The 21,452-nt window shown below is 45.1% G+C and overlaps 1 protein-coding gene across 1 annotated transcript in view; it reads right to left on the bottom strand.

The window, feature by feature from the left end:
- Positions 1-336: 336 nt before the first annotated feature.
- Positions 337-21,452, bottom strand: part of LOC134747330 (E3 ubiquitin-protein ligase TRIM33) — a 25,420-nt gene continuing 4,304 nt past the window's right edge. The window contains exons 3-19 of the mRNA XM_063681968.1: positions 19,943-20,056; positions 19,266-19,377; positions 15,366-15,474; positions 14,739-14,849; positions 13,929-14,077; positions 13,496-13,658; positions 13,049-13,193; positions 11,506-11,720; positions 9,034-9,226; positions 8,817-8,921; positions 7,213-7,428; positions 6,720-6,910; positions 6,044-6,194; positions 5,567-5,735; positions 946-1,147; positions 726-857; positions 337-492 (exon numbers count right to left, since the gene is read on the bottom strand). Coding sequence (XP_063538038.1) covers positions 355-492; positions 726-857; positions 946-1,147; positions 5,567-5,735; positions 6,044-6,194; positions 6,720-6,910; positions 7,213-7,428; positions 8,817-8,921; positions 9,034-9,226; positions 11,506-11,720; positions 13,049-13,193; positions 13,496-13,658; positions 13,929-14,077; positions 14,739-14,849; positions 15,366-15,474; positions 19,266-19,377; positions 19,943-20,056 — 2,615 coding nt within the window. The 3' untranslated portion in view covers positions 337-354. The remainder of the gene's footprint in view (positions 493-725; positions 858-945; positions 1,148-5,566; positions 5,736-6,043; positions 6,195-6,719; positions 6,911-7,212; positions 7,429-8,816; positions 8,922-9,033; positions 9,227-11,505; positions 11,721-13,048; positions 13,194-13,495; positions 13,659-13,928; positions 14,078-14,738; positions 14,850-15,365; positions 15,475-19,265; positions 19,378-19,942; positions 20,057-21,452) is intronic.

Raw genomic sequence — 21,452 nt, 5'->3', positions numbered from 1 at the left:
ATATATATATTAGATTTTATTCAATTTTGTCAATCGTAAGTTAATTAATTATTCGTGTCGACGTCTAAACAATCGGAATTAATAAATTAGTATACACCCTTCAACGCTTCCGTGCCGTCTGTTACAATTAACTCCCGCGACGTACACCTACCTACGCTCTACTAGATAATAAAACGGGCGAGCGGGCCCAAAAATTTTCTATTTACGCGCGAAGCGGTAAATCAATGTTTTAGTTCCAAGTAGAGTTAATGTTTACGATGATTATTGTGTGGAATGGCGCCGGCGCGGCGTCCCCCCGCCCGCGCCCCGCCCCCGCCGTCAGCGCTCGCTCACCCCCCGCGCCGCCGCTCACGCTCAGTCGGCGCGCATGCGCTTGGCGGGCGGCGGCTCGCCCTCGCCGCTCCAGCTCGCGTACGCGGGGAGCCACTTCTCCAGCGACAAGTCGAAGAACTGCTCCAGCCGGACGGCGTCCGAGTGGATTGTCGATTCCGGCTGTACACACAAACGGTCACATAATAATATACCACAGAGTTATCGAAAATATAAATAAGCCTAGTCTAAACCCGACTCCCCCCCTATCTCGCGATGATTACGCGCCCTCCCTGCCGACTTTAATTAAATCGTTTCAATACAATATAATTCCATCTTTTTATTTTATTACTAAAACTCATAAAATAAATATTACCGATAGTCATAATTAAATACAAATAATGAGAAATAATTACCGGATTGTAGAGACGGGCGTTGCGGAACATGAGCCGCACGTCGGCCACGAAGTGCGCCACGTGCGCGTAGCGCGTCGGCGAGCCCGGCTGCAGCTTCATGCGGATCATGTCCAGGCACATCGGCCGAGAGATCTGACAACAAACGACACGCATTACGAATACAACAAGTCAATACTAACTACTAAGGGAGGGGGGGGGGGGGGGGAGATATGGTTTATACCTTGCTGTGGTAGTCGTGGTTGAGCTGGGACACGGGCTCGCGGAAGGGCAGGCTGGGCTCGTACTGGCAGTACAGCTCGAGCGTGACGCGCTCCATGAGCTTCTGTTCCCGCGGGGAGATGGCGTCGCCGGCCGCGCCCCCCCCCTCCTCGCCCACTTCCGCGAAGTTCACGCACAGCAGGCACTGCCACGTCTCCGTCTCGCTGTCGACAAACAAACCGTGTATTACACCAATACGTCACATCTCTGTTATCACTGTAAACACCAAAAGTATAAGGGACGTCAATTTGTATACTTTTTACAACTGTAGATAATTAATTAGTTATTTTAACTATTTTTAAGATCACCTGGTAGCCCCGTTGAATACGCGTCTCATTTAGTAAGTAATGGAATACATCCTATATAGATTGCCCAGTACAATATTTTAAATACAAAATCGCCTTTAATAAGCCAAGGCTGCCCCCCGGGGCCGTCATGGTGTTGCAAATTAAAAAATAAATGAAAGCTGATCTGAGATTAGATTGAAAATTAGTCCGTTAAACTGTTGACCACATTGAATCAGTCACTCAACATGCCAGGGAGTAAGCTGTGCTCAACTGAACTTGCCGAAGCGACAATAGGAGAGTCACATAGTCCGAAGAAATCATCACTGTTGGAGCATAAAAATTCTAAAGTGAAGACCTTGGACGAGGTGGACAGACAGCGTCATAAGGTTCACTGGCCTTCCAGATGAATGCGGACAGTGTAGGACCACAACTTATGGCTTTTGATGGGATAGGCCTATGTTGAACGGTGGATCCCTATTAGTATAACGTCGGGCACTCACTCGGGCAGCTTCTCGATGGTGGGTATGTGGCAGTACTGGTGGAACACCTTGGGACACTTGTCGCAGCACATGAGCTCGCCGCCGTCCATGCAGACGGCGCACCAGTCCTCGTCGGGGTCCCTATTAGTATAACGTCGGGCACTCACTCGGGCAGCTTCTCGATGGTGGGTATGTGGCAGTACTGGTGGAACACCTTGGGACACTTGTCGCAGCACATGAGCTCGCCGCCGTCCATGCAGACGGCGCACCAGTCCTCGTCGGGGTCCCTATTAGTATAACGTCGGGCACTCACTCGGGCAGCTTCTCGATGGTGGGTATGTGGCAGTACTGGTGGAACACCTTGGGACACTTGTCGCAGCACATGAGCTCGCCGCCGTCCATGCAGACGGCGCACCAGTCCTCGTCGGGGTCCCTATTAGTATAACGTCGGGCACTCACTCGGGCAGCTTCTCGATGGTGGGTATGTGGCAGTACTGGTGGAACACCTTGGGACACTTGTCGCAGCACATGAGCTCGCCGCCGTCCATGCAGACGGCGCACCAGTCCTCGTCGGGGTCCCTATTAGTATAACGTCGGGCACTCACTCGGGCAGCTTCTCGATGGTGGGTATGTGGCAGTACTGGTGGAACACCTTGGGACACTTGTCGCAGCACATGAGCTCGCCGCCGTCCATGCAGACGGCGCACCAGTCCTCGTCGGGGTCCCTATTAGTATAACGTCGGGCACTCACTCGGGCAGCTTCTCGATGGTGGGTATGTGGCAGTACTGGTGGAACACCTTGGGACACTTGTCGCAGCACATGAGCTCGCCGCCGTCCATGCAGACGGCGCACCAGTCCTCGTCGGGGTCCCTATTAGTATAACGTCGGGCACTCACTCGGGCAGCTTCTCGATGGTGGGTATGTGGCAGTACTGGTGGAACACCTTGGGACACTTGTCGCAGCACATGAGCTCGCCGCCGTCCATGCAGACGGCGCACCAGTCCTCGTCGGGGTCCCTATTAGTATAACGTCGGGCACTCACTCGGGCAGCTTCTCGATGGTGGGTATGTGGCAGTACTGGTGGAACACCTTGGGACACTTGTCGCAGCACATGAGCTCGCCGCCGTCCATGCAGACGGCGCACCAGTCCTCGTCGGGGTCCCTATTAGTATAACGTCGGGCACTCACTCGGGCAGCTTCTCGATGGTGGGTATGTGGCAGTACTGGTGGAACACCTTGGGACACTTGTCGCAGCACATGAGCTCGCCGCCGTCCATGCAGACGGCGCACCAGTCCTCGTCGGGGTCCCTATTAGTATAACGTCGGGCACTCACTCGGGCAGCTTCTCGATGGTGGGTATGTGGCAGTACTGGTGGAACACCTTGGGACACTTGTCGCAGCACATGAGCTCGCCGCCGTCCATGCAGACGGCGCACCAGTCCTCGTCGGGGTCCCTATTAGTATAACGTCGGGCACTCACTCGGGCAGCTTCTCGATGGTGGGTATGTGGCAGTACTGGTGGAACACCTTGGGACACTTGTCGCAGCACATGAGCTCGCCGCCGTCCATGCAGACGGCGCACCAGTCCTCGTCGGGGTCCCTATTAGTATAACGTCGGGCACTCACTCGGGCAGCTTCTCGATGGTGGGTATGTGGCAGTACTGGTGGAACACCTTGGGACACTTGTCGCAGCACATGAGCTCGCCGCCGTCCATGCAGACGGCGCACCAGTCCTCGTCGGGGTCCCTATTAGTATAACGTCGGGCACTCACTCGGGCAGCTTCTCGATGGTGGGTATGTGGCAGTACTGGTGGAACACCTTGGGACACTTGTCGCAGCACATGAGCTCGCCGCCGTCCATGCAGACGGCGCACCAGTCCTCGTCGGGGTCCCTATTAGTATAACGTCGGGCACTCACTCGGGCAGCTTCTCGATGGTGGGTATGTGGCAGTACTGGTGGAACACCTTGGGACACTTGTCGCAGCACATGAGCTCGCCGCCGTCCATGCAGACGGCGCACCAGTCCTCGTCGGGGTCCCTATTAGTATAACGTCGGGCACTCACTCGGGCAGCTTCTCGATGGTGGGTATGTGGCAGTACTGGTGGAACACCTTGGGACACTTGTCGCAGCACATGAGCTCGCCGCCGTCCATGCAGACGGCGCACCAGTCCTCGTCGGGGTCCCTATTAGTATAACGTCGGGCACTCACTCGGGCAGCTTCTCGATGGTGGGTATGTGGCAGTACTGGTGGAACACCTTGGGACACTTGTCGCAGCACATGAGCTCGCCGCCGTCCATGCAGACGGCGCACCAGTCCTCGTCGGGGTCCCTATTAGTATAACGTCGGGCACTCACTCGGGCAGCTTCTCGATGGTGGGTATGTGGCAGTACTGGTGGAACACCTTGGGACACTTGTCGCAGCACATGAGCTCGCCGCCGTCCATGCAGACGGCGCACCAGTCCTCGTCGGGGTCCCTATTAGTATAACGTCGGGCACTCACTCGGGCAGCTTCTCGATGGTGGGTATGTGGCAGTACTGGTGGAACACCTTGGGACACTTGTCGCAGCACATGAGCTCGCCGCCGTCCATGCAGACGGCGCACCAGTCCTCGTCGGGGTCCCTATTAGTATAACGTCGGGCACTCACTCGGGCAGCTTCTCGATGGTGGGTATGTGGCAGTACTGGTGGAACACCTTGGGACACTTGTCGCAGCACATGAGCTCGCCGCCGTCCATGCAGACGGCGCACCAGTCCTCGTCGGGGTCCCTATTAGTATAACGTCGGGCACTCACTCGGGCAGCTTCTCGATGGTGGGTATGTGGCAGTACTGGTGGAACACCTTGGGACACTTGTCGCAGCACATGAGCTCGCCGCCGTCCATGCAGACGGCGCACCAGTCCTCGTCGGGGTCCCTATTAGTATAACGTCGGGCACTCACTCGGGCAGCTTCTCGATGGTGGGTATGTGGCAGTACTGGTGGAACACCTTGGGACACTTGTCGCAGCACATGAGCTCGCCGCCGTCCATGCAGACGGCGCACCAGTCCTCGTCGGGGTCCCTATTAGTATAACGTCGGGCACTCACTCGGGCAGCTTCTCGATGGTGGGTATGTGGCAGTACTGGTGGAACACCTTGGGACACTTGTCGCAGCACATGAGCTCGCCGCCGTCCATGCAGACGGCGCACCAGTCCTCGTCGGGGTCCCTATTAGTATAACGTCGGGCACTCACTCGGGCAGCTTCTCGATGGTGGGTATGTGGCAGTACTGGTGGAACACCTTGGGACACTTGTCGCAGCACATGAGCTCGCCGCCGTCCATGCAGACGGCGCACCAGTCCTCGTCGGGGTCCCTATTAGTATAACGTCGGGCACTCACTCGGGCAGCTTCTCGATGGTGGGTATGTGGCAGTACTGGTGGAACACCTTGGGACACTTGTCGCAGCACATGAGCTCGCCGCCGTCCATGCAGACGGCGCACCAGTCCTCGTCGGGGTCCCTATTAGTATAACGTCGGGCACTCACTCGGGCAGCTTCTCGATGGTGGGTATGTGGCAGTACTGGTGGAACACCTTGGGACACTTGTCGCAGCACATGAGCTCGCCGCCGTCCATGCAGACGGCGCACCAGTCCTCGTCGGGGTCCCTATTAGTATAACGTCGGGCACTCACTCGGGCAGCTTCTCGATGGTGGGTATGTGGCAGTACTGGTGGAACACCTTGGGACACTTGTCGCAGCACATGAGCTCGCCGCCGTCCATGCAGACGGCGCACCAGTCCTCGTCGGGGTCCCTATTAGTATAACGTCGGGCACTCACTCGGGCAGCTTCTCGATGGTGGGTATGTGGCAGTACTGGTGGAACACCTTGGGACACTTGTCGCAGCACATGAGCTCGCCGCCGTCCATGCAGACGGCGCACCAGTCCTCGTTGGGGTCCCCGCCGGGGGCCGCTGCGGGCGTCGCCGAGGGCGGCGCCACCGTGCCGCCTGCAAGATAACAGTGGGGTACAGAACACAGAACACTCCTCGGTTGCTTTCAGACGCATCACTGAGTATTAGGCACATTCGAGGCCCTAGGAAGGCTGAGGCCGCGCTCCGATTTGGGCCGTAAGAATCAGGGATTAGTAGCCTTCTGCACGAAAGCGCGCCAGGTATGACACTCAGTACCTTTAATCCTAATTAGAGCCAGACCTTCTAAAATTGCAATTTTCTAGCTGTCATGTCATGAAACTGGGATAATGTATACGACTATACGATGTGATATAATATGAGTAGTATGTGATGCAGGCACTGACCGGCGGTGTCGGTGGAGGAGTGCACGGCGGGCTCGGCGCGGGGCTGCTCGGGCAGCACCTGCACGCCGTTGGAATCCAACTTGGCGATAGTGGCCATCAGGTCTTGCACCGACTCGGCGCACACTTTATCTAGCTCCACGCCGGCGCCGCCCTGTGCATGTACACATTCAACATCATTCAATACAATATACAATACAAACATTGTTAATCAAATAGTGTATCAAAAATGTAAAAAATGTTTCGAAGTCTAGTCAAAGGTTACACTTTGTCGCTTACCATATTAGGGACGAGGAATCGCTCGTATCTTTATACGAATAACCTTATGGCAAATATTTAAGTGACAAAGTGGAACCTTTGCTTGGAGACGACACAAATAATCTACGTTTCTCTGAATGATACCGTCTCTCTGCTGAAACTAGTCACCGATTTTTTACAAGTGGCATTTTATTACACGTGCCGAGTTGAGACTATGGTACATAAAAACGTTTCACGATGCATTACGTGAGGAAAGGACAATAATATTTATACGTTTTCTCGAGGCACCGCGTAAGAAGCGTATATGCATTTACTTTTCCGCTCGGGTTCGAAAATTATCACTTTCTGTGGCTTTGCTCTTCCACACAAACATGTACTTTTTGAGCTAACACAGTGTTTTCTCAGCAATACGATGACTTACGTTCAGACTCGGGCTCGGGGTCTTGGGGTTGGTGGAGGTGACGGCGGGCGGGGGCGGGGGGGCGGCGCGCGCGCGGCCCAGCGTGATCTTGAAGTCCGCCCCCGCCCCCGCCCCCGCGCCCGCCCCCGCACCCGCACCCGCCGGCGACACCGCGCCCGCGCCGTGCGACAGGGACGACATGTCGAACCCACCTGTACGAGTATAACACATATACATATAATATCATTTACAATCATAAGACTCATCAATACTAAGTGGCAGGTAGATTGCCCCTTTTATTTCCACTTGCTTTTATTCACTGTAGCACAAAATCGATACGAAAGGAGGATCGGTCCCTTAAAAACCGGACGAGTGCGAGTCGGCCTCGCTCACCGAGGGTTCCGTACTTAAAAAAAAAAGCTTATTTCGGAGTAATTACATCCATAGAATTAAATATTATTAAAATATTATTTATTATTTTTAATATTTCTAGGTTTCCAGATACAATACGAACCGTTGACGAGCCCCTGCTGCGGGATGTGCCACTTGGCCGGTGCGGGCGCGGCGGGGACGTGGGGCGGGGTGTGGGGCGGCGGGGGCGCGGGGGACGGGGTGCGCGGCCCGCCCGAGCGTCGCCCGCCCCCGCCCCCGCCCGCGCCCGCGCCCCCACCCCCGCCGCCGCCCGCCGCGGCTGCCGCCGCGTACGCGCTGTTCGCATAAGCGCCCATCACTACATAACAAACGAGTATACAAGTTTATTATCGATATGTTATACAGAAGCGGCAGAATGTAGTACGTGCTTCGAGAGTTAAATTTCGTATACCAAACTAGGGTAATTCCGGGGTAGATGGCCATGGGCGAGATTGTCCATCGACATATTTTATGGTTATGATGGATAGATGTCGCTAGTTCGTGTTTAGTACGCTTCACGTCATGCTTGGGAGCAAGGATGTGGTCAAAATTTTGGGGAAAAAAATTGAAAAAGTACGTAAAATCCTTGTTGATTGTTTTGACTAGTGAAAAGATTTTTTAGAGGGTTCATATTTTATATGGTGGCTGTATTTCTGCTCGAGTCTCAACTTATTTTGATTTTAGGCGTGGTTTTCTCTCCCGAACGAAAGGGAGAAATGGCCAGTTCAAATTGGGGTATTGTGGCCATATGGCCGTGAACTGTGAAGACACACAGTGATGAAGATGTATCTATCACGGTCACGGATTAGGTATTCCAAAGGTTACCAGATATCAGTGACGATGCATGATAATTGATAACGAATAAAAAAGGAAAATGAAGTTCATTTAAAAAAATAACTATTGCAGGTGTCGGAAAAAATATCACGAACCTCTTCCCCTTCATGATTGCATTGAGTATTACTGGTATTAGGTGGCCTAAACGGGGTCTTGATTTTCAAAAGTCAATTGATCAAAGTTGATAAAGAAATAAAGATTACTTTAATTACATGTAAACTTTTTTTTATCGCGTTCTAAAAAACTTAGGCCGACTACCCCGGAATTACCCTATAATTGCGTACTTTTCATGTATGGACTCCCAACTCAACTATAATATTCATTTCGATACGCTGTAGTCAACTATAAAATAATTTGACAAATCACGTGCCGCCGCGCTCCCATACAAAAGACATAAACGGGCGACTATTTTTGTATTTATTATTTGTTTTATATTTAAAAAATATATTATTTAGATGACTCGTAGAAAAAGTATTGTAAACAATAGTGATATAATCCAGTCCCGGGTTCGAATCCCGGTAAGGGCATTTATTTGTGTGATGAGCACAGATATTGGTTCCTGAGTCATGTGTGTTTTCTATGTATTTAATTATATATATCGTTGTCTGAGTATCCATGACACAAGCCTCCTTGGGCTTACCGTGGAACTTAGTAAATTTTAGTAAGAATGTCCCCATAATATTTATTTATTTATAATCAAGTTTTTCAATTTCGTACCTTACTTAGGCAACTCAGCAGGCTTCGTTGCCTAAACACGATACTCGACTGAAGAGCTCTCTATTATATCACAATTGTATAAAATACTATTATATAGGTTAGGCTAGAAAATCTCTGAAATATATGATTAATAAAAAGTGGGTAGTTACGACTCACTCTGCTGATAATGGTGCATGGCGGGATGCGGCTGTAAGGGCGAGCGCGCCGCGCCCCGCCCCGACCCTTGATTTAACAGTCCACGCAAATTCAGCTCGCTCATACCTGTGTATCAAACAATATCATGTCGTAATTCTTGAGCCCCGTCACATCCACACGGTTCCTCGGGGCTTTTATAAATTGTTTTTTTTTTTTTTGTTGATGTTACTATATTTACCGTGTAGATGGTGCGGGTGCGTGGTGGAGGTGACGTGCGCGTGCCGCAGCGGCGTGTGCTGCAGCTGGTGCTGGTGCTGGTGCTGGTGCTGGTGCGCGTGCGCAGCGTGCGGCCGCGTGCGCAGCGACGCCAGCGCGGACATGTACCCGCCCACCGTCCCCACGCCGCCCATGCCCGAGTTCGCGTACGACTGCTGTGGAAATGTCACTATGTAAAGGGATTACCACTAACTCACTCTCGTATATGTATTTGCCTCTCTTTTATTTTCGAACGAAAGAGAGACAAAAACTTCGATATATTAACCTTTCAAGTGGTATACGTAATTTTTGTTGGAATTTCGATTTTATTAATTAATCAATATTGTTACAAACCTAAAGTCTAATGAAATCATATCGTAAAGTATTATGAACAAGGTGGTTACTAAGTATATAAGATAACATCCTAACATGAGCATGCAAATAAACTACTATTGTAAAGGGTCCCACTGACTATCAGTCCGCCGGACGATATCGGCCTGTCAGTTATAACACAAAAATTTGACAGTTCCGAACAACTGTCAGTCCGATATCGTCCGGCGGACTGATAATCAGTGGGCCCCTTTACCCTTTAACCGCCATCGTCAGTGACAGTGATAGTTACTTTAGCGAATAATGTCTAAGTTTAAATTCGCAATATAAATACTTGACATCAGGTGGTTAAAAGGTCAAATAAGGTTATAATAAACGCAAAGGACAGATTGAATATGTAAGAGAATCGTTAAACAACTAAGATAGTCATGCTGAACAATATTTTTTTGATCTAGATAATAAACTTTGATTAATAACGGAAGACAATCATTTCTTAATTGAGTAAAAACGTTACCGAATACTTTCTAGTCAAGAAAATTGTTAAAACATGCATTTAACAGGTAATTAACATCGAGACGACTGACGGGTGTTTCTACAACCGTTTAGTACAGGGTTGAACCACAGCATGTGGGGGTTGAACTGCAGAAACACCTGAAACTGACCTGGTAGCGAGCCAATGTCTGAGACATGAAACATATTTATTTGTCAAAATAGGTAAATTTCGAGTATGAATTTTATCTAGTTAGAGTATGTACAGTCGCCATCAGATATATCGGAGCGGCCGAGGTGTTCACAATATCTGAACACGCACTCTAACGCCTTGACAATAGAGGAGTGTTGAGATATTTGTGAGCACCTTAACCGCTCCGATATATCTGATGGCGACTATATACCTATAGGCTATAACATAGGAAGAAAATATAAAAAAAAATGTATTAATTAAGTCAGTTAGATTAGTTGGGTATTGAGGTGTAATAACTACCTATATAATACAGTAATAAATGAGATGTAATGAAATGAAAAAATACGTCAATAAATAAATGAAATGAAAAAAAAAACGTTTTTATTTAATTACAGTTGTTTGATTTATTTTAAAGCATTTTTCAACATTAATGATATAGGTTTTACTAAAACGTACATATTATATCAAAGATAGATATAACTCCGTAATTGATGGATACAGTCTAAGGAAAAAACGTGCCTCGAAAATCACGAAAATTTGATTCTCGATCAGATGACGCCACTAGTTTTGGCCTACTCTCGTGTAGAGGGCGTTGACGGTTTCATTTGTTATTTATAATTTTAACGCATATCAGTGAAAGAACATGGGTCAGAATCATATAAAAATAATTAATGCAAATAAAAAAAATCATTTATGCATATTTAAATATATTTTAACGTATTTTTATAAATCTTCATTTTTAGTTTTAAAGTATGTCGATAGATGGCAGTGAATTTACTGTGGTTACAAAATTTACTATGACAGTACCGCTCTATCTTATTATATCCTCTTTGATTATATTTATAAGTATTATTGTTTGTTTTAGTGTTAAGCTGCCCGTTATTTAATATTTATAGTAGTTTAAAAAAAAATTGTAATAAATAATAAAATGTGATAATCGGTGAGGCGAGGGTGTGAATAGAATTGATGATTATTTATATACTTAGAGACGGAAATTTATACATAATATAATACTTGTGGTCGGATAAACCAAGTGTAGGGTGTGTAAGGGCAGTGTAGGGTACAGTCGGCAAAGCTTAGTTTTGCTGACTGTACATATATCATTAGCTATTTGGAAAATTGACAGCATGTATATACCCATATGCTGGAAAGATTCGCTGGCTACGGATGAGGTCTTGGCGGCTCAGTCGGCAGCGCGCTGGAGTATCGATCCAGATGTCGTGAGTTCAAGTCTCACCCGAGGCAGTAATTTTTCCACTTTTAAATATATTCTAAGCTTAATAGCGTCGGTCGCAGACGTTTCTGCTTGTTAAAAATTAATTAAGCACGTATATGGTGTAACAAATGTATGGCGCGTGTTGTCAGCGTGTAGTGTGTTGTGTGGCGGGGCGGGGCGGGGCGGGGCGGGGTGGTGTAGTGTAGTGTAGTGCGTGATGTAAGTACCTGCTGCATGGCGGCGGCGTGGTGCAGCGCGGCGCTGACGGCGGTGGCGGCGGCGGCGGGCTGCGGGGGTTGTTGTTGCGCGGGGTGAGGGGGGTGCGGGGGTGGTTGCTGCGCGGGGTGAGGGGGGTGAGGCGGGGGGTGGTAGGGGCCCTGCGCCGCCGCGCCGCCGCCGTCCACCTTGCCGTCCACCACTATGGCCCCGATAGAAGACAGGACTACAAAAAAAAAAACACAATTCATTAAATATCAATTAGGTACGAAAATTCTTTTTCTCAAAAATGGACGGCAAAGTCGACGTTGCCGGTTAAAAAGTAGGTCGCGAAGTGCGTTGTTTATGGTCAGTCAAAAAATTAAAAAGTTAAAAACATTGCAGTCTCGATTTCGGGACTGCAATGTTGCATACAAATTCCATTATTTGTCGAGTTCCAAACTTTTTAAAAGTTGAAGTGGCCATATCAAATGCAGGCATAGGTCCATTAAACAGTCAAACAGATGATCAGTACTTATTATTATAATGTTGGTACCGCGACTATTTAGGTGTCTCAAATAGGTTGGCGTATTTTCAGCAGAAAAATACACTTCTATTTTTAATTAAAAAATAAAACGGCGGCAAAAAAAAAAGTAGTATTTTTCTGTGAAAATATATACATAAGGACGTCGCTTCTGTAAAATATTTCTATTATATTTGTATTTATTGCGCCATTTTTGAGAAAAGCATTATATATGACTCGGCTGGAAGGCTACTTGCTGGCTTCGGATTCAATTAAACGGACTCCCAAGGTCGTCCGTTTAAAACGAATCCTCAGCCAGCAAGTAGCTACTTCCGAGCCTCGACAATAATGTACTATTGATCCATTCTCATTGAATGTAAGATAAGAGACTTTAGACTTTTAGAGAATACCCCAAAAATGTATGTAGTTGTAGTGACTGTAAAGCGGTCCCCACGATACAGGCCTAGTTGTTGTTGAATTTTTTCTTTTAATAAACAAATTATTTTATTTATTTATTTCAATTAAAGAAATCCTATCATTAGAGCCTGACTTGATCACGATGAAAATCGAGAAAAACTAATAAAAAATGTACACATTTGAAATTTTGAATTCTGTTAAAAGATTTTTCATTGAATATGCTAACTCAAATCATAGAGTAACTTACACTAGAGCAGTACTGTCATAGTAAATTTTGTAACCCCAGTAAATTCACTGCCATCTGTCGACACACTTTAAAACTAAAAATGAAGATTTATAAGAATACGATAGAATGTATTTAAATATAGATAAATGATTTTTTTTATTTGCATTAATTATTTTTATGATTTTGACCCATGTTCTTTCACTGATATGCGTTAAAATTGTTAAATAACAAACGAAACCGTCAACGCCATCTATACGACTGTAGGCCAAAACTAGTAGCGCCCTCTGAACGAGAATCAAATTTTCTTGATTTTCGAGGCACGTTTTTTCCTTAGACTGTATCCATCTATTACGGAGTTATATCTATCTTTGCTACGTAAGATAATTGCTTCCAAGATAAAATATCATACCTTTAACAAGATCGGGTAACTTGTCCAAGGCCAATGCGATGCGAACAGGGATCTCGGGGTTGGGGATGTCAGCACGCCGGCTTTTAATACGCTGTAGGTGTGCACATACAGCGCGCTTGCTGTATAGGACCGCTGTATCGCTGCCCTGAAAACAAAGAACAATATTAGCTACTATGCCTACTATGTCTAGAGTCGGTATATGAAAACTAGGATGGTGATGAATTGCCAATTAGTAAACCTTATCGCACAGACATAAGGTCCACTAATGGTCAGAGCCACAAACCTGTTCTGTAGAGAGCTGTTCGAGCGCATCTTTCTCAGCGTCCGTCGCTCGTCGCACACTTGGCTCATCAGCCTCAGAACCATCGTCCACAGTGTTAACTGATCGTAAACCTTATTGTCAAAGACATAAGGCCCGCTGGTGGTCAGTGTACGGGAACCACAAACCTGCTGCAGCGCAGCGCTGACGAATTCTACGCAGTGGTCTGTGATATTGGCGAGCTGCTCTAACGCATCTTTCTTCTCGCTCAGCGTGCGTTGTTTGCCGTCGCACACTTCGTTTAGTCGCAGTACCAGCTGCTTGCCGCGCGTGTTTATAGCATTTGTTAGTCTGTAAAAAAAAAAGATCTATAAAAGCCACCCAGTAAGAAGCCCACTCAATCTTATTTCCAGTTTATGTAGATTACATAAATACAAACTCGACTTGGTCACTTTAGTAACTGTAGCCTATAAATGTGACGTTTTCAACCAAAAGGTACCACATTATCGCTTGTCAGTAAGGTTGATTTCAAATTGAAGCTATATGGAAATAGCGCCTTATTGACAACCGACAATAAGTACCCTTTTGGTTGAGAATGGCACAATATGAGGTTGGACTCACTTGACGACGGTCTGCGTGATCTCGTGCACTAGCGCCTTCTTCTTGTCGGCGATGAGCACTTGTCTCTCTCGGATCACCTTCATGGCGGACCCCAGCAGCACGCGCTTGTACGACACCTCGGACAGTAGCGATGCTATGTGCGCTCGAGCCTGGAAATAACAACAAATATACTAACAGCAGCACAATCGAGGTCGGCAACTGTCAACAGATAGCGCCGGCACAGGTTTCCCCGGTTACTAGTTTTGTTCTACGGGATTGAGTCATTCCAAAAAAATAACAAAAAGGATGTGCAAGGACGTCTCCTCTGCGTCTTAATAAGCCTCCACTACACGTCCGCAGATGCATCTGCGGAAGTCGGCAAATGCATCCGCAGACGAATCTCCACCAACCGACCACACGTCTGTTGATCGTTGGACGCTCGCGCTTGAACCCTTTGATCCGTGCCACAAAAACCGACAACAAACGGATCGGTGGCAGATGCGTCTGCGGACGTCAAATACCTACCAGAGATGACCAAATTACCCCTTCTACACGTCCGCGGATGCATCCGGAGATGACGTCCGCGGACGCATCTGCGGACGTGTAGTGGAGGCATAAGCCGAGTCTACGCCGCCCTGTGTTACGTTTTCTCATAGTATGCATATGCCTACTCTGGCCAGTGCCCGGTACGCACCCTTACCAAATTAAGGAGTTGGTTCCTAGACGCCAAGGCGTCGCGGACGCCTTTTTGCTGAAGGCTCTGAGGGCTTTGGAACGTTTCAAATTTGACATTTCTCTCCAAGATGAGCTGATGATGGATTGGTGACATACCTGCTGGGCCATCTCCGTGCTGAACTGGTACTTGTGGTCGCGGTGGTGGTGCAGCTGGCAGTCGCGGCACGTTAGGCGGTCGCACGTCTCGCAGAACAGGCTTAGCCGTTCCTGAAATCAATATCAAATTGTTATTGTACACTTGTTCAGCCAGTCATCGCTATGGTTTAGGCATTAACGTGGTTATTCTATTCCTAATGTTTAACCAAACAAATGGTTTCTATTTTTTTGTATTGTGCCACTGAAATAGTTATTAATATTTTTTTTTAATAAGCAGATATGTATGCGAGCGATACTGCAAACTTTATATTAAAGGAAAAAATTGAAAAATGTACGCTTCCTTCAGGACTTGTACCCTAACCTCTGGGTTCAAGACCCGCCGGTAGCGTAAATTTTATTGTTTTTTCCTTTAATATAAAATTAATTAAGAGTAATAAACAAACTATGGATCAACTTGGTCTAATATAAATGATTTATTTATTTATTAATCTTGAAGTTCACGAAGCCACATAATTTGCGAAAGGGTCGCTAACTGTTTGCGAGCAGCGCATTTGACCACGTCCACCTAAATGGAAAGATCTACTCGAAACACTAGTGATACCAAGCAGTCAGAACAGAACACGTTACCTGCGGGTGTTCCGTGCAGAACATGTCGTGCGCGCCGGGCTGCGACGCCTGCTGCTCTTGTATCGCCTCCTCCTTGCTCTTGATTGTGTGGTCTTTTGTGATTTTTAACCTGCCGAAATTATTCACGAATTTAAGACTCCGCTGTCCGTCTGTCTGTCACCAGGCTGTATCTCATGAGCCGTGATAGCTAGACAGTTGAAATTTTCACAGATGGTGTATTTCTGTTGCCGCTATAACAACAAATACTAAAAAGTACGGAACCCTCGGTGCGCAAGCCCGACTCGCACTTGGCCGGTTTTTTTTAATACTCGGCTATGAAAAGACCAGCTAACCTAACGGGCAATGGCTATCGTCGCCTATATGTATACATGAGCAACATCAAAACAGCCCCACATATTTGGCGACACTTGAGAACTGGAGATGGCAAGTGGGCGTTCCCGTCTATCCGACAGTTAGTAGCGACCGACTCACTTTATGCACAGACTATGCTCAGTTGTTGTGTAAACTTCATGCTCGAATGACATTCACGTCGTACGTACGCTCGTCTAACAAAAATTGATAATTAAATTTAAAATGCCGTATTGTGCAGTATTAAGCTGCAGAAATCACAGCGGTTTAAAAAATCTTTCACGTGGAGGTATTTCCTATCACCGGTGGTTATTTATTTAAATATAATCCGATAAATGCGAAAAATCTGTTTCTTTTGCATTATTTACGAATGTTCGTTAAGTAAATCTATATTTTATCAGTTAGAACTTAGAGTTCACAATCCTTTGTCACTATTCTTTACGTTTATCTGGAATATTCGCTATCCTAAATGTCAAATAACTTCGCTACTCAGATGCTGCGCAATGTCGATATTTATATCGATAAAGTTAAAGTTACGATATTTCAAGTTTGATGTTTGGTAGTTCGGTAATAAATTATTATTTTGGACACGTTTCTAATTATTATTTGGGATAATCAATGTCTTAGTAAATATGGCAGCTCTGGTCATCAAGCACTAAGTTAAGTCGGGGTCATTTCATGGCAACCTTTCAAACCTTCGTATTCCTTTACATACGTTTTTGTTTTTTACACCCATCATATTTTCATCGTTAATATAATTAGACTAGGTACTTAATGCACTTATGCGTACAATGCATGCAATGTGCCATGAATAAACGTTTTATATTTTCTATTTCTTTATTATTAATTATTGTAGGTTACCACAAGATGCCGATATTAAAAATAAATGGATCAATGCTACTGGGCAAGAAAATTAGTTTCCGCAAAAATATAGCACCATTTGCTAGGAGCATATCTTAGAGAAAGATTTCTGGGGATAAAATTGCCATACATCTCATCTAGCGTCCACACGCCTAAAACTTAGTTACTAATTTAGTAATTATTAGTGACATTCGGGCTCACTTAATTAATAAAAAGTGTTCCATACCACGCAAACTAGCGTCAAATATTGGAATTTTGCCGCCCCCCTTCCTGATTTGATAGGTCACAATCTTACAATCAAATCAAGTGGGATCGATGAGCCAGTTTCATGTATGCTTTCACACCATACAATTAATTTGACAATTTAATCAGGTGGTCCCGTCTAGATTGGCCTTAAATGCTGCTACAAGTAAATATATTGTTAAAGACGAATACTTACCTATGTAAGTAATTGCAGATTTGTGATCACAAAATAACAGCAATACCGAGTTAATAGACCTATAAAGAACTATGATTTTATCTGTTTGACTTTAAGATATATTTAATGTTCACATTAACAACCTAGTTGGTCAATTAATAAGAAACAAGTTTCTAGTTAGATATTTGTTGTACTGTACTACATATTATTTTTCATACAATCACGATTATCACTACCTATATTATAATCATAAATAAAGTATCATCTAAATGTGTTAAAACATACGGTAATGAAATATCAATACCTAACTGAACACACAAATATCGATAAAACACTCCGATTACACTGTCCCCTCCCTATATCGTCGAATGGAAAGAAGTTCCAACGGTTAGCTACTCGCAGGCGTGTAGAGGTCTCGAAAACACCAGTGTAACGTGACCGTGAGATCCGTAACAAACCATGCGTAATTAGACCTTACTTATACTGGTTTTTAGCCCTTTTCTCGCCTGTAATAAGTAAGTGATTTTAAAATTATATAAAATAACGCCATCTGGTGTTGAGTAGTTGTATTAGGTGAACTTTGAGCGAGCTTTTGTGAGATGAATGAGATAATGAAAGAGTCGTATGTCATATAGCTTTGACATTATATTTTAAACCGTCACTCATGTAGCCTACAGTTGATATTCGTTCGAGAAATGTCCACCGGTAATAACTTTTTGGTATGGAAAGTTGCTACGAATCAGAGCAATTTTGTAAGTGTGTGACGTATTTTAACGTGGCTATGAATGTGTGAGTTTAGCGACACTGGTTTTCGTACTAAATAGGAGTCATTTCACATCCACTAGTTTATTAATTCGTGCTTGAGAACCCTGAATATTCATTCTTACTAAGGCGCCTTCAAATCTGGCTCAAATGTCGCTAACTGCTCGCATTATTTCGTAGTAAGGTGCAGAAGTAAATTAGAGTATGTTGCTCACTGGCACAGTCGCCATCAGATATATCGGAGCGGTCAAGGCGCTCATAAATATCTGAACACGCCTCTATTGTCAAAGCATTAGAGTGCGTGTTCCTAGATATTGTGAACACTTCGGCCGCTCCGATATATCTGATGGCGACTGTACAAGGTAATAACTATCGCAACAGTTGACTTCAAACAATGGATTAATTTCAAAGTCACAATCTCATTGAATGAGGAAACAACGTTATTGATTTTACATTGCACCTTGACCTAGAGGTGCATTGAGGTAACTTCGAAAACGGGAACAAATATATACTAAACTAGAAGCACTTTCTACTGTAGCAACAAACAGTAAGCAAGATGCCTTGCCTCGATTGGTATATGGGGCATTTTCTATGAAAAGGGGCCTTATTGTCGATGGCGCTTACGCCGTACAGCGTCGCGCGGCATTGTATTCATATCGGAGCATCGTTAATGATGGCGTAAGCGCCATTGACAATAAGGTCCCTTTTTATAAAAAATACCACATATAAGCGTTACAGTCGCGTGACGTAACACTTACGCTACTGCAACGTATGAAATGCTTCGGGTTTTATATATACTTGCCATTTTCAAAATTACCCCGCTTTCTTTCTAAGTTATACCAAACTAAGTTGACCGTCAAACAATCGTCTCCGTATCAGCTTCGGCAAACCTTCTCCTCTGCAGGTCGCATTTCTCAAGCGATTCTCGTTAACTTTTGTGAGCAGGTTCGACAATAGGGGCTATTACTGCAATGTTCTGCCGCCAGTGTGCAGCACTAGCGTCTATCATAAACCATAGAGTAACTTATACATACTGTGCCTTAAACTGTTTTTTGACAAGTTTTCACAGATAAAATATGACATTATTATGATAGTATTACCTATTGTTACTAACATATTTAGTTTTAATTTAGGATTAGTTATTTTATTTTATTTTAAATGTAAATGTAATTGTATATGGAATTTTTTATTCTGAAATAAATTAATTGAATTGAATTGAATTGAATTGAATTATTAATTCTTTATTTCAGATAAATTTTATCCATAGAATTGTTAGTTTGGCTTATGACTACGTTAGTTACTTAACTACTGCACAACATTGATGCATCACGGCGGTTTGTTTACAAAGGGCCTACCGGGAAACGCGAAAATCGAAATTTAGTTATCTGCCTCTTTATCCCTGGAATATGCAAGTTTTTTTTTAATGGCAGAGCCATGAGGGTTGTCTTCAGTACCTACTTAGGGCGGTACGTAACGTATTGTAACCTTGACTATAATAGTCGAGTACCAACCGTTGGTGGGCCTGCACGCAGCTGTCACAAATGAACTCTGCGCAGTCTGTACAGTAACTGGTGGCCGGCTCCGGCTCCTCGCAGCTGCTGCAGTGTTGGTCGCGCTCTGCGGCTGTCACAATAAGCATGCATTAGTATGGGGCTTTACAATAACTGAGAGATCTCCGTGACGACAGACAAATAATAATATATATTTATTTAGCGCCGTAACCACAGAATAAGTAATAGTATTATCATACAGAAAGGCCACGCACCGCCCCGCCCCAACTCGAATTAACTCGCCCCGCGACAGAAATCTGGCGGACTTCTGGCGTACTCTCAGAACTATTTTTAAGCAACTTACTCACACTATGCCGCATGCCGCGTGTACAGACGTGCCGTTCACACATAGTGATTTTTGATGTATAGCGTGTCCGCCCTGTGGCCGTGACAATAGAGGCGTGTCCAGATTATTGTGAGCACCTTGGCTGCTATGATATGATGGCGAGTGTACGCGTCTGGCGAAGAAACCAGTAAGTGTATGGCGGGAATAACACTCAGATATATCTGCGCCGACGAGTCTGTGCCTAACTTCCTCCATAAATTCATCAACCACTACATCCAAACGCCAGGATTTTAAAGACGCCGCGATACGGCCTCGCTTCCACTTACAGCGATATTGGTTGAATTGAAGTTACCTGCGGGCGGGGTGTCCGGGCACATCTTCTCCAGCACAAAACGCTGGTCGATCATGTTGGCGGGCTGGCACTGCAGTCGACACACCGGGCACTGCACTGTGATGCGGTCGCCACCTGCAATACATTAATAGCGTTACTAGAGTGGCTCTGTGAGCTGTAGACCTCGCAATAAGCATAAAAAAAATTAAAATTCAAAATAATTACATCATTGAGTTATTATCACAGCGAACTTACAATGATCTTAAATGCCATAGACCCTACTGGCGCTTAAGTCCTTTATGCCATTTTGAACTTTTTCTAAAACACGAAACGACAGGAAAAATCTATCCCACCAAAAACATTTTCATGTAAAATGTTGCCAAGACGAAACCATAAGGCTCGTACTGTCAAAAAGTTATTATATCAGATCTCTCGTAGAGCTTGTAATTTACTATTAAAAAATCCTGAAATACGTATCTGGAGGCCTCTTTTACACAATCTGCTTTATACTGATTCCCCATACCAACTTCAACCCCCTTTTTCCCCCTAACGCTCTTTTCCACCCCCTTATGGGGTGATTTTGGGGTAGAAAACTATTTTATAACCTTCCTAATAACAAAAACTATCTACATACCAAATTTCAACTAAATCGGTTTAGCGGTTATTAATTCCCCATACAAAATTCCACCCCTCTTTTCACCCCTTCGGGGCTAAAAATTTCATGTTTTTGAATTTTTCTGTTGTTTGTGTACTAAGACTATCTTACATACCAAATTTCAGCTTTCAGGAAGTACCCTAAAGGTGTTGATGATCATCAGTGAGTGAGTGACGAAATCGGGTTTTTTTTAAGATATGAATGAAATCTAAAGTATAAGAGCTATGTAATTGAAAATGTTTATGCTTAATAAGTCCACTAATGGCATCATATTCCGAGAATTTTGTTTATCTGATATAATCCAAACCCAAGTTAAAAAAACGAGGAAGCGCGTCGAGAATTTAGTTTTGTTTCCGAATCTGTCGTAATGTGTGTGTGTGTGTGTGTGTGGCGTGTGGAAAAAGGTAGATTTAAACATCATGAGATTCACGAGTAGAATTCAGATTGCTGAATGAAAAACATTACTTTACTGAGTAATGTATTATATTTATATTTGATTGTTTATAAGATAAATAATCAACTGTCTTGTAACTCAGGGGCTGTTAGTTTCTATGGCCATGTTTCGTCTATCATCAAACCACATCATCCGGATCACAAACACGAATCGATTTAAACTTCATGATAAGATTGATAAGTCACAAACATAGAACGCTAAAACCATAACGTAGTCGGGTAAATGTGCATTGTGTGCAAAGTTAACGACGCAACGTGCAAGTTAATTAGACAAATGACACGTACACTGCATACAAACAATAACAATTGAGAAAAGCATTGCGGTAAAGATAAAGATAACAAATGTTTTTATTGCACAGAAAAAATACAAATGTGGTACATAACACAAGTTTCTGAGAAGAGTTGGTGCATAACTGACTTGAC

Source organism: Cydia strobilella, chromosome 14, assembly GCF_947568885.1.
Source record: "Cydia strobilella chromosome 14, ilCydStro3.1, whole genome shotgun sequence".
Lineage (NCBI taxonomy): Eukaryota > Metazoa > Arthropoda > Insecta > Lepidoptera > Tortricidae > Cydia > Cydia strobilella.
Note: the sequence above shows the minus strand (reverse complement) of the source record. Positions and strands in the feature narration are given on the sequence as shown.